General features: G+C 40.4%; 1 protein-coding gene across 2 annotated transcripts; it reads right to left on the bottom strand.

Annotated features, from left to right (window-relative positions):
• Nucleotides 1-1075: 1075 nt before the first annotated feature.
• On the bottom strand, nt 1076-14023 carry LMOD3 (leiomodin 3). 2 transcript variants are annotated; one of them, XM_067755153.1, is made up of 4 exons: nt 13879-14023; nt 13096-13413; nt 9239-10678; nt 1076-1445 (listed from the first exon to the last, which is right to left on the bottom strand). In XM_067755153.1, the coding sequence occupies exons 2-4, from the start codon at nt 13387-13389 to the stop codon at nt 1419-1421; spliced, it is 1761 nt and encodes a 586-aa protein (XP_067611254.1). In that variant the 5' UTR covers nt 13390-13413; nt 13879-14023; the 3' UTR covers nt 1076-1418. The 2 variants fall into 2 exon arrangements, with proteins under 2 accessions (XP_067611254.1, XP_067611253.1); XM_067755152.1 differs by lacking the exon at nt 13879-14023 and having other exon boundaries at nt 13096-13602.
• Nucleotides 14024-14235: the final 212 nt, after the last annotated feature.

Raw genomic sequence — 14235 nt, forward strand, 5'->3', positions numbered from 1 at the left:
GTCCATGCTCTCCTAGCCTGTTTTGCCTGTGATGTACCACCTAGGATTATATAAAAAGAGAAAGAAGGCAAGTGCCAATTATTTGCTCAGGTGACGAAGACAGAAAAAGCGTGATTTCCTGATTTCTAAGGTTCATGCCACTTCAGTACAAAACTTCAGATTCTATGCACACAGAGACTTGAATGGATAATTATGGGCTCTAGGAACTTGGAAAAAGAAAGGACACTGGGGATGGAGCTGTCTGGGAGATTTTTGTGGAGTCTCTCAGGATACTCCATAGAAGGGTCAATGGAAGCAAAAGCATGAGGATGTTTTATCAAGCATAGTATCTATACAACATTGTAAATCAACTATACTTCAATAAAATTAAAAAACAAAACAAAGGTGAAAGAATAGTATAAAGAATCTGTGGCAGATAAGACTGAATTACTAAATTGAAAAGAGGCAATGGAGGGCCTTGAATGATAGGATAAGGAATTCAAGGTTAATCCTAGAGCAAGTTTCCTTAGATTTTTGACAAGAACAAGATCAAGATCATTCACAGACTAAACTTAAAAATATATCTATGTGTGTATATATATATATACATACTTAGCTAAAACCTAAAGCTTCTCAGTAAATATATTATTCATAATTTCTTTCTTTTGCTTTTTTTTTTTTTAACAAAAGTAGCATGCTGTCTCCCATTGTCTCTATATGTGTGGAAACAGGGAAGTTTTTATACATAAGCAGCATTTGTTTTCCCTGTTAGTTTTTCTGGAAACACTGTTTTCTCCATGTCCCATGGCTTAAGAGTTCTGCTCTTCACAGATACCCCTATCAGAAGTATATCCCAACACACAGGAAAATGGCCAAGAGAGAAACCTAGGCAGGGCTGGAAACCGGAAATCGCAACTGATTCTCCAGAGAAGAGGAGGCAATTAACATTTCTTCCATTTCAAAGCATCTGGAGGGCCTGGAGTTCAATTCACCCTTCACATTTCCACAGAGTGAAACATGTTCTGTTTGCTTTAAGCTACTGTGTGTTGAATTACAGCAGAGCAGACGGAAGGAGGAAAAAATGGGAATATAATAGTTAACACCGCTACAGTATTTATTGTTATGTACCAGAAGAAAGCAATAATAAAGCAAATGTTTACGAAAAAATTCACTTCTGCTAGAAGACTCAGTTTCACCTAAGTCACTCCAACTGATTGGAAGTAGAAAATCTTGCCCTGACTATTCATATTTTATCTCCTTCCCCCTGCCTTTTCAGCCCCTGTTTTGTCACGGGCCAAAGCCTTTTACAAAATACGCGTATCAGTTAGCAATGTTCCCAGTTCCACCACCTGGATCCAGAAGTGTGCTGCTGAAACAGTCTCCGAACTAATCCAAGAGTCATTATGTCAATTCCTTCTCCGAGATTATTCTGTTGCCTCTTATTCCAGCTCTTTTGGCAGCTGCACCTGTGATTTAAGCATTTGAAAAGAGGAGAAAAATTAATCCTAGATATGCAAGTGTTTTACAGCAAAAATGACAAAATGTACATGCCTCAAAGGGTGTAAAGCGGATTAGAAATTCTGGCCAGAGAGACCCCTCAGATCATGATAATAGCCACAATGGTAGCCACAGCCACCATGAAGTGGGCATTTACTGATGACGGGACAGCTCCAGGGGTTCTGAGCACGTGGTGAAGCTTATCACATACACAAGAGGGTGGGTGCTGGACTCCGCCTGTTTCAAATCCTGGAACTAGCACTTACTAGTTGCATGGTATTGGGCATCAATTTTCTCCGCTATAAAATGACAGTGTCTTGTTCACAAGGCTACCATAAGGATTAAGTAATACAAGTTAGTGATCAACATTAACACTTCTTTTGAAAGCATTGCCTCATTTCATCTTACAACCACCTTGGAAAGAGGGAACAGGCTCAGAGAGATTAAGCAATTTGCTTCAGGTCACAGGGCTAGGAAGTGGCAGAGCTGGATTTGAACCTAGATCTGCCTGATTTCAATGCCTTCCTGAGTATTGAACTACTCACCAAACAAATACCACCATAAGAATATAAAATGTATGTTCTTTTAAGAACTGGTCTTTCCTCTTTAAAGCACATTCCTGATGTGATACTCACCAAATATTACCACAGTACTTGGAGAATGCCCAAGGGCAAAAAAATTGCAGAAGAGTAGCATAAGTCTGACTGCAAATCAACTTTGAGCTTTGATTCACAGGAACAACTTAAAGATAAGGTAAGTTCTTAACGGGTTTCAAGTGCTGTTATATTTTAGGAGAATGACTCATCCATCATGGATGTGCCTTTCAGAGAACACTGACAGAGTCCAAAGGACACTCAGAGTTTGTATAATAATGACTTTAAAATGTCTCTCCTTCTATGGCCCGTGTCCACCTGCCAACGTGAGGAACCATTTTGGCCATCTACCATGGACCCTCTTAGCCAGTTCTCTGCCCACAACCTTTGCGTCAAAAGGTTTCCCAACATCCTGCCCATTGGAGAGAACTTGGGATGTGTTGCTGCTACCTGCACAGCCTTCAAACCAAAGGGTCCTCCATGTGCTCTGACTCTCTCCCTCCCTAGTGTCAGACTTTCAGGAGAGGAGGGGTGTGACTACAGATTGGTAAGGGCCATCCAAGGAGAACACCAACAGTGAACACCACCAATAAACAAAATATATAATGCCAGTTATTTAAAATAACTGCAGAGCTGTAACAAATAGTCAAAACTGTGTTCTTTGTATTATTGAATGGAAAAAATATTTTTATAGTATGTTATTCCTGATATATGTTTATATGCATAGAAGGGTTCCAAATTAATAAAAATACTTTGAAAAGTGAAACGTGGCAATGCCCAAACATAGTAAACCCAGAGACATATTAACTAATTTAAAATATGCCCAAACTGGCAGTTCAGATCACTGGAGAAAAGAATGGGTCACTAAATGATCAGTGGTTAGCTATTTGGCAAAGAAATAAAATAGCAGACTTCTTGCTTCCTACTTACTTCTAACATCTAACCCTTTAATTCATCTATAATATGGAATATTTTTAAAAAACCAAAAGTTCTAAAAGCAGCAAGAAAGATAGGCAAATATTTTAATAAGGTTCAAAAAAGCCATTTCTAAGCAGAACACAAAAGACAGAAACCATAAAGGAAAAGATAGCTAGATCTGATGTTACAAAAATAGAAAACTTCCAACAAACAAGAATCAATTCGCATTATTGTTAGGGGGCCTTGTTCCCCCTTCACCTGTTGCTTAAAATTAGTTTCTTTAAAAAGTGCGTGTGTATAGCGTTACACAGTGCACACACACACATACATACACCCACAGAGACTGGGAGCAATTGGGAAGGATGGGAAGACCCATTTCAGCAGGGGTTGTTTAATTCAGCACACGTGACTGCAGTTCCTGCTCTGGACCAACACCTCAATGGGTGTCCAGGACATAGATGAGGAAGACCTACCTTGAGGAACTCAGAATCCACTAGGAGACCTACAGGGTGCCTGTAAGAGCTGTCAACTTAAGGCACTATGTGGAAGATGCTGAAAGCGAGGTACAAGTGAGGGGCAGTGGAAAGAGACAGGAAGGGTATTCCCCACTGATGTTTGGTTTCATTTCTTTTGTTGTAAGTGTTGAGTCGAGTCTGTTGGATATATTTTGAAAGACAGAGATAGAAAATAAGTAACTGAGCAAAGTGTTGTGGGGAGAGAGGAAAAGAAGGTCCTTCAGGGGAAAAATTCAGGAGGTATGGTTTGCCATAGATGTTACTGAAGCGTGGTTGTCCAAGTGTAGTCTCCAAGCGAGCAGCATCAGCATTGCCAAGGAACTTGTCAGAAATGCAAATTCTCAGGCCCCATCCAAGACCTACTGAATCAGAAACTCTAGAGATGGGCTCAGTAATCTATATTCAGCCTTCCACGTGCTTTTGATGCATGCTAAAATTTAGGAATCACTATCACAGACTTTAGAAAAGTTGTCCATCAAAAACTCTTTCTTCCACTAGGTATTAGGGAAGGGCAGTTCCTGGTCTGTATAATTCTAGTCCACTTTTGCTCTTTTGAGATGAGTTTGAAACGTTACATTGCTTTCTCCTGTGGAGACTCCCTCTGTCAAGAGTATAACATTTCTAAAGCTCTGATCTAGATTTGGCCTTGGCTCTTGGAGATTCTGGTAGGTTTGGGTTCTTGGGTTTTGGGGTATTTTTAAGGAAAAAAAAGGGACAGAAAAAAAGGAAGGAACTGAAGGGAACTCTGAGGCTTCAGACTTGAATGTGTGAGAGAATGGAGACAGCATGGGAAATTGGGAACCAGAAACAACAACTAAATCTAGAAAGGAAAAGCTTGGTTTGGGGACAGATTGAATGAAGGTACTGAGAAAACCCTGAGTGATCTAAAGGGAAAGGGAAATTTGGGGATTGTCCTAGATTATGTGATAATCGAAACAAAGGGAGAAGCTAAGATGGGAAAAAGGAGAAAACTGCAAAAGGACAGAATCTAGAGATCCTACTTCAAAAGAAATAGGATATTTTATAAATGAGGCAAAGAAAAAAATGGCCAGAGATGAAGACTCAGGAGTCTATGTTCTTACATTTTTGTAATCGTAACAACTGCTAATGTGTCACGGAGTCTTTTGGCCAATTAAGGCTGCTCGGGAAATTATTATACTGAAATCTTTCTGAAGGAGACATTTAATCATGTCTTTAGGCACCTAGGTGAAACCAGTCCAGACACACATAGGTGAGCCCAAAGTAAAATTAACTGAATGTTAAAAGTTACCGTTTTTGACTGGCACCGAAACTTGCATATGATATAAACGCAGTTGACCTCAGTAAATTGAATAGTTGCTGCAGATGAGATTTTTATCTCAATGAAAAGTACAGATACTCATCTGGGATGGTAGGCAGTGAGCGGACCACCAAATTTTTAAAGAGGAAAGGAAATCATACATTTACCAGGGAGGGATAAGCCCATACAAGCCTAACGTCTTTGTTTTGGGCTGGCATCACATTGACTCAGAGTTATCAACTCAGAGGGAAATAAATGAGCGATTAGTAAATTCAGTTAGACAAGACAAAGGCTTTTAAAACATAGCTTAAAACAATAAGAACAACGTGACAAACCAAAAAATTCTACAGCAGTCAAATAAGTAATGTAAATGAGTGAAAAAGGCCAGGGATTAGGCAGTAGGGCATGGTGGAAACTGAGGAAAAACTGGAGAGTCCATTACCTATCTCAAGGGAGAAGTCAACACAGATCCAGCTTATTTGTGCCATGCACATGCAGGCCCCGTGTGGCTGGATCTGATGTTTCAAATGCTCCCAGGTATCTGCATATTATCATGTGATATTTTATAACTCGTACAACAAGACCCAAGCCAAACAAAACAGGCCTGCAAATCGGGCTTACAGTCCACTAGTTTTCAATACCTGGCCCCCAGAATACATCTCTCTTAAACTGAATTAAATGGGAAGCTTTTTGGAAGAGGTAGCGTTTGAGCCAAGCAAGTATACAGACTTCCCTTCATTCTCTGCTAGAAACTTCATTTCAGGGATCCCAAGCCAGAAGCATGAGATGGGGAGAGAATAACCACTAAAAGGAAAAAATACAAATTTAAAATATAAACTACCTCATGAGCTATGCTCTAGAAAATAGAAAAATAATATTTCCAAGTCCATGAGAGAAAAAATAATCATTTTTCCTTTAAAAATAAATAATTTCTATGTATGTTTATGGACATTCAATGTTTTAGTTAGGAGCATCAGTAAAAACAATTATAAGATTTCCAAATTGGGTTTTAACTTCATATGTGAAAATCCAGGGATTTAGAGAGCATCTCTATCCTCCAACACAAGTGGGGGGGAAAAACCCATAACCTTTAGTTTCACCTCCTTCAAGTGAGTGTGGATGTGTCTCATTTGACCAGCCAAAAATAGCCCTTTCTGCTGGGATCTTGTGGTATCACCACTGATGGCGTTTACAGCATTTTACTGAGTCTAAGATGCACATTTTTCGCTGTTTCCGTATCCCTGACATCAGAAAGCATCTTACAGTCAACGGTGTTTTACAATAGTCGGTTGCAGGTGGGAGCACAAACACAGTATAGGTTTTCATACCATCAGCACTTCCACTGGGCTCTGTGCCCTGCTGGAATTGCACACGTGCAAATGTACTGCCATTTAAACTATCCTTTAAAGAATGACAAAGCAAATATGACAAAATGTGTTGGGCTTGTAAGAATTCTACTATTTTGAACTTCCACATGTCTCAAATGATTTCAAATTAAAAGATAAAAAATGTCTTTTAAGAGAGATTACACTGTGAGTCGGCATTAAAGCAGACATTTATTATGTATGCAGCAAGGCGCAAAAACACAGCAGGAGGGAGCGAACTGATGTCAGTCAAGTGAATTTTTGTCAGTTGGACAATGCATTTTCACATTTTTCTTGCAGAGCATTTTAAAGGACCACGTTGATGAAGTTGCATGACATTTTGTATCTGAGATACATATCAAGGGATGTCTATTGCAAGCCAAGCCAGGCAAATGAAAGCAGAAGATGCCAGTCCCTTGCATAGATAAAAGACATTGCAAAGCAAAGGCTGATATGCAAGACCACCATTCACAAACCGTGTCAGAGTTCACTTTGCTGCATATTTTTCTTCCTTAGCGGACATTAAAAACAAACAAAACACAACTCAAAACTGATAGCACTTGGGACTTCCCTGGTGGCACAGTGGTTAAGAATCTGCTTGCCAGTACAGGGGACACGGGTTCGAGCTCTGGTCCGAGAAGATCCCACATGCCAGGGAGCAACTAAGCCCGTGAGCCACAACTACTGAGCCTGAGCTCTAGAGCCCACGAGCCACAACTACTGAAGCCCGCGCGCCTAGAGCCCTTGCTGTGCAACAAGAGAAGCCACCGCAGTGAGAAGCCCGCGCACCACAACAAAGAGTAGCCCCCGCTCGCTGCAACTAGAGAAAGATGGCGCGCAGCAACGAAGACACAATGCAGCCAGAGATAAATAAATAAATAATTTAAAAAAAAAAACTGATAGCACTTTAGAATTTATTGAAAATGAAAAACGTACTACTTAGTAGGGTGTGGCATTTTGGTAATGATTATCATGCATTTACCTTAATGCCTTTTGCTCTAGAATCTAGACCCCAAGCTGAAGTGTTCTCACTTGACTAAAAGGCAGTGTCTTGACTGTAAAAATGATAAAACCAACACTGTAAGCTCCATGAAGTTAAGACTATACCTGTCCTATTCCCTGCTGATGGTGCCTGATACATGGCAGCGCTATACCAATATTTATTGCAATAATGGGTAAGCAGATGGATGAAATGCAGCCAACTCCGGGGAAAGCCGATTTGCTCAGCAGAACATTCCCTGAGAAGGCAGGGAGTGGGGTCAGATGATCATTTAAACTTCATTCTCTTGTCTACTCTGAATCCACGTGCCACCTTTAATGCAGATTTTAAAAAGATTTCTCTTGGGCTTCCCTGGTGGCGCAGTGGTTGAGAGTCCACCTGTCGATGCAGGGGACATGGGTTCGTGCCCCGGTCCGAGAATATCCCACATGCCACGGAGCAGCTGGGCCCATGAGCCATGGCCGCTGAGCCTGTGCATCTGGAGCCTGTGCTCCGCAACGGGAGAGGCCACAACAGTGAGAGGCCCGCGTACCGCAAAAAAAAAAAAAAAAAAAAAGATTCCTCTTAATGTCATTTTCTGATTGTCTAGCCACCAAGGCATCTTGGATTTGCCTTGACAACTGGTTACAGAGTGAGAGCACTAGCCTCTCTCAGAACAACACCCTGATCCATCCCCTACAGAGGTCTGGCTGCCTGGAGAAGAGCAGGTACAAAAAGTGTTGATGTTGTGCCCAAGGGCAGGCAAAGGCCTCTTGCCTGATCTCATGGGACCTCTAGTGCTGTCACCTTGCCCCCTGCCCCAAGAAGAATCAGAGACCCTCTAAATCACAGTTGAAAGTCATCTTTGATTCAGAAGAATAAAATGCTGTCAATTGTGCATTACTAGGAGATGGGAATAAGGAACATACATGTGTATATATGAATAAGAACCAATTATATTGGGTTGTTTGGGTTTTTTTTTCTTTTTTTGTGGCCACACCACGCGGCTTGCAGCATCTTAGTTCCCGGACCACGGACTGAATCTGGGCCCTCGGCAGTGAAAGTGCTGCGTCCTAACCACTGGACCGCCAGGGAATTCCCTGTATTGTTTGAGAATATAAAACTCTTTAAAAGCAGAAAAAGAACAAGCTTACATGGAAACCTGTTTAAAACATCTTGACAAAAACTGACTCTCTATGATGAAATAATATATTGACTATTTTGTCAATGTAATATCTTGGCTAAATTACATACTAGATTTTAAAACAATAGTTAATTATCAACCACCTGTGGTCTTTGGACACGCACCTTTCAGCCTCCATAAATGCCGCCATAGTAATGACTATAAAAACATTTGTTTCTATAACTTAAGCTGCAAGGAATAGAACATTTTCGCCTATCAGCATGAGTAATAGTGAATCATAGTAAATATGAAAACTGAAATAATAGTAAAATATTTTAAAGCTCCATTTATTCATAGAGATATTAATCTGAAGTTTATTATTTTCCGCCCACCTAAAAAATAAAGAGTATAATTGCAATTGCAAGTAGTCTCCATTCATCTACTAAAAAAGAACTGTTTTTTCAAGCACTATGGAAGCACTCATCTACAAACATTGGCCTAATTAGGCCTCACTCTTATTTATTCCTGCAGCAGGTCCCTGGGGATCTCTGCTTGTGTCAGCTCTGTGTGGCTGGAGCGAATAAAAGCTTGACCCTGGACTCAGAACTGGATTTCAAAGTCAACTCTACCACTTCTGAGCTGTTTCTCCTAGACATGTTTTTTAACATCCCTAATCCTCAGTTTCCTTTTTATAAAACAGGGAGAACAATAATACGGGCCTTATAGGGTTGTTAAAGTGACTGTAAAAGTTAAGTCATATAATGAATCTGGCCCATAGTAAGTGCTCAATAGATGTTAGCTATTAGTATCATCGTTACAGAAGTTATATAGATGTGTGTCTTTGAGGATAACCAATCATTTAGATCTACCAGTAATGCTGACGGATTTCCCTCAGTTAGTGACAATCTCCTGGTGTCCAAATGAGCAGGGAAGAGAGTTGGGAGACATTTATCGTGGTGTGTGTTCACCATTTCTCCCACCTCCTACTTACAGGTTTAAGATAGGCGATGTTACTGTGACGAATGTCGTTCAGGAGCTGATCTCTGGGGGTGATTTCCACCAGCGGGGGTGGCCTATTTCTCGGCACTGGTTTGAGCGTTTTGATCACGTCTTTGAGGTTGGTTTTCTCGGCTGATTCTCTGGCTTCCGGCATCCGGGATTTGCGCTGGATCCTCTTTAGCTTTACCATGCGGAAGGTGTCAGTGTCCGGCCTGTACTTCGGGGCGTGCGATGGCTTTTTCGTCATTTCATTTTGTCGACCGAAGGGGACTGCGTGGGAGCTGGGAGGTCGAGGAGGAAGAGGAAGAGGAGGCTGGAGGAACTCCTGCGTCCCAGAATCGGGCACTGGTCCCCGCAGCGTCTCCCACATCCCAGGTGGCAGCCCCAACCCGTTCTCCAACATGGCTATTAACTTTCTCTGCTCTTTGAGTTGCTGCTGTTTCTGTTCTTCTTGTCTTTTCTGCCTTTGTCTATCCTGATTCCTGGTGAGCAGGTTGGTTACCACCATTCTGGGACCTGGAAGCTCAAAATGGTAGCCCATCTTCAGGAGAGTGTCATTTGCCTTCAGAAGCCTGGCTATCTCCATTTCAGCATGGTGGCCCAACATATGCCTCTGATTGTGGAACCGAAGTTCGGTTAGTGTCTCATTAAACTGGAGACACCTCATGATGGCCACGATTCCCTTGCCTGTGATGAAATTGGACTCGACGTTAAGAGTGGTAATGCTCCTGTTTTCACGCAACATGTTGGCCAGGGCGAATGCTAGGTTCTCATCCGCACCCACGTTGGCTAAACTGAAGGTTTTGATGTGTTTGTTTTTCTTCATCGCGTTGACAAAGTCCAGCAACATTTCTTTGGGGATGTTTTCAATGTTGTTCAGGTTGAGTTCCTTCATGTCAGGGTCATTTTGTCTCACTCGCCTTAAGCTCCCATCTAGGTCCGTTTGGTTTCCGGAAGGCCTTGCGCTTACCTTCAAAAAACTGGTATCTAGAGCTAGCTTTTTGGGATCTAATTTTGATATTTTTTTCTCACTTTTTTCTTGGGCCTCTGGTCTGTCTTTCTGTTCTTCGGTTACTTTATCAGTTACCTGTTGGCTGTTGTTCTCACCATTTCTGATTTGCTCCTTTACCTCACCTTCCTCTTCTCTTTTTGTTTTCTCATCACTCTCTTCACTGTCTTCTTTTCCCTCATCTTCTTCATCTTCTGCATCATCTTCTTCATCTTCTGCATCATCTTCTTCATCATCTTCTGCATCATCTTCTTCATCTTCCACATCACCTTCGTTATCTTCACTATTTGTTTCTTGGACATTGTCACTGCCCTGTGATTCTGTTTTATGTGCAGTGATTTCATTATTAAGCTTTTCTTTTAAATACTGGGACACATTTTTATTACTTGTGTCTATTTCTTCATGCTGTTCTTGAGTTTTTCCCTAAAAGAGAAGTTTATGAGGGTTAGAACACATAGCAGGGTTTATGAGGGTTAGAATACATGTCATGAGGGTTTCTTCACATAGAAATATGAAGAGCAGCGCTAGTTACTGGAGAGAATAAGAAGATTTATTACTAAGTGAAAAAAGGAAGCAAATAAGCTGTAGGCATAGTATTCCATTTGTTTACGTATTTATGTGTATACATATATACACACAATATATATCAAAGTTAATAAATGTGTAGGAAAAACAGACTTGTAACGCTTACCAAGTAAGTACTTGTCTCTGAGGAAGAGAGGTAACCATTGAGATAACTGAGAAAACGAAGGATCGAGGGGATCTTCACTTTTTACGTTATATAATTCTAGACTAAGTTTTTTTAAAACCAAGTACACATATTAGTTTTTCAAGCAAATACAACAAAAATAAAGATAAATTTTTATAGGCACACACAGGCACGAACACAGTTTTTGGCTGTGTTTTTCTCATCCCCTGTGTTAAAATTAAGCCTAGTTAATTTTGTTTTCAGACCCTCTATTGTTTTTAAAGATGGGGTTCGGTTCCCGAAGCAGTTAAAAATTATTTGTTTTGAAAACCTTATGGATTTATCCATTCATTGAAATCTTTCTTTTGTATATAGCTGAATAGGCATCTTTGTATTCAATAGCTCTGTGTTACACAATAATTTCCTTATTGCCCTAACCAAAATTTACATAATATGTTTGCCAATCTAATGTCATGTGTACAACAAGTTTCCCTGAAAATAAGACACTGTGGGGAAAATGAGAGCAGTTTGATATTTGGAACATAACAAAACCCTTAAACTTTGATTTTTGTTTGCTCAGCTCTGGGAAAACTATCCTGGATACTCCAGGGACAGGCTTTATAGCCCAGTTCCTTTGGAAGGAAAGTGTCTAGGAGGCAAAGCCAGCTACAAAAGGGGACAGGATTAGTAGAGATTTAGAAACAACTGCTTAGTCTGGGAAGGAAAATGACAGTCATATCAATAATGTTTATTAAATGTTTGCACATCAATTAGCACATTTTCCCAAAATGTATGTGTACCTCATAGGTGTCATTTTGAAAGCTGATGTAGCAGTTTGACACACAGGCTCATCTGAGTAAGAACTTGATCTTGGGAGGACGAAATGGGTAAAGGGGATCAACTGTATGGTGACGGATGGAAACTAAATTTTTGGTGGTGAGCATACTGTAGGGTATATAGAAGTAGAAATATAATGTTGTACACATGAAACTTACATAGTGTTATAAATCAATGTTATCTCAATAAAAAATAAACCTGTAATTAAAAAAATAAGAACTTGATTTTACTGCTTATAACATTATAGGCTGGAATTGACAATTGACACCTTAACTCTGAAGCCTTCACCTTTGCATTTCTCATTTGTCTCAGCAGGGGGAGCCAACTATCAAGCTGTTTAAATTATACCAAAGGAAGAAAAAGTGTTAAAAGTACCCAATTTGTTTTTTCCTCTGAAATTGGTGTTCATATAGAACTGGCTTTTACTCTAGTTGTAAAACGTCTGCAAATTGTACCTTACACTCTAACCTGATCAAGCCAGCAACTCATTTTCTTGAGTGCAGTACATGTTTAAATTCCCCTGGCCATGAAATCAGTTTATAACTTTCCTAAAATTATAGCCAGCGTGATGGTAATGTGACAAGATATATCAATATTAGCAGGCATAACTACAAGAGACTTTACCTGTGGGGATCTCTGTCTTATTTTTGCCAAGTCATTTTTAAGTGAAACATTTAAAACAATGTGCTGATACACAAGTCCAGAGTGGACCACAATTCTACTTTTCATATAAGGAACATATTTAAAGAATGAACTATCTTTAAAACAGCTTAACATCATCAACTTCTAAATTCACCACTGATATCCAATGTACTGTGGTAATACTGGATTTTTTGGTTATTTGACTTGGTTTAATTGCAGAGCCTGTGGCTGGACTTCAGGGGGACTGTGACACCCTTGAGATTGTATGTGAAACATTGTATGTGTATGCATGTGATGGAAGGAGAGAACGGAGAGCCTTCTTCAGCTTCTTAAAGGGTTCTGTGAGCCAAAAAAAGCATAAAGGACAAATGCTTCTGGGTTATGAGTTAATTCATTAAGTATCATGCCTACAGAATATAGGCTTTCCTGCACAAGAAACCCCGTGGCAATTTTTTTAAAGAGATATTTACAAGAAATTACCACTTTTTCCTCCCAGTTATACCATGTAAGTGTTAAAGAAAGTTCCCATCTGGCGTAGGATGAAATATTCTGATTTATCTATAAGTGTCGACAAAACATAGAGTCTTGAGAAATGACAGGGACGTGTCCACAGGGACACGTGCCAGCCCAGCCCAGGCAGCCATTTCTCTGTTGTATACAAATCCCCAGTTACCTTGGATGACACAAAGGTAACAGGAACACGTTCGTCTTCCAGCATGCGTCTGGATGCCTTTTGCCAATACATATAATCAACGAGAGATTTATGGTCGAAGTTCCCTGTTGGTGGCTTGTCAGTCTGATCCTTCTGAATCATTCCCACGGGAAGCCTGGGGTCAGGGGCCATCACCTCCATTTCCAACTGCAGTTCCTTAAGCTCTTCTGGGGACAAGTTGGCCAAGATTTCATCTTCATCAATCTCCCCATCAAAGAGTTCTTCTTGATCTGAATTCCTGCTGTGTTCCGACATGATTCTTTTCTATACTTTTCTATACTTTATTAGAAAAGGAGAAATAATCAGAGAAGATATAAAAAAAGAAAAAACTCTCAAGAAGTTCCCCCAGTTACCAAGCGTCCCAGTTCAATACCACCTTGAGAGATTTTTTTTTCCCCCAAGAACCCCAGTGGTGTTTGCTGAGCCTCTAGGAGTGACTGCCGCTAAGCTCAAGCCGTAACTATATTAAGCAGGGCTTGGCTGGAGAGGGTCAATTTATGGAATTACTATGCTCCTCTCTTTTCGGCAACTTGAGTCAGCTGTGCAAATCCATCTGACATTTCAGTACAGCTGCTTAGGTTTGCCAGCGAGTAACAGGTCTCCAGACTCCCTGTAGGAGTAAAATTAGTTCTCTTCCTATGTGCTCTCACATTGTCCTACACTAAGTCATGCAGCCCATACACACATACCCCAGTCCTGCAGGGGAGTCCACTTCTTTTTATTTAAATGATGAAAGCAACTTACAATATTTCAGGAGGAAAATCCAAACAGCGACCTCAGTTCTACTGAAGTGAAAAATTCATATGCAGGTGGAAATCAAGCTCTCAGGGCTTGATTCTTCACTACCATGAGACTCTGGAAGGAAATAAACCTGCACACAGCTGAGCAGAGGTCTGGCTATGTTACCCGCTGCGTAAACTGAACCTTTGCAAGATGTCCTTATTTGCATCTAGATCCTGTGATCTAACAGATGGGGACAACGAGCCCTTGAATTTCCACTATGAGTGAGGAGTTTAATGTTTTAAATAATTTGTTTTTCTTATTAAGTAACCATTAAGCCAGGATAAAAATTTAAAGGGATCTAAATTGAAATGTTAAAAA

This window comes from Pseudorca crassidens, chromosome 10, assembly GCF_039906515.1.
Source record: "Pseudorca crassidens isolate mPseCra1 chromosome 10, mPseCra1.hap1, whole genome shotgun sequence".
NCBI classification, from domain to species: Eukaryota; Metazoa; Chordata; class Mammalia; order Artiodactyla; family Delphinidae; genus Pseudorca; species Pseudorca crassidens.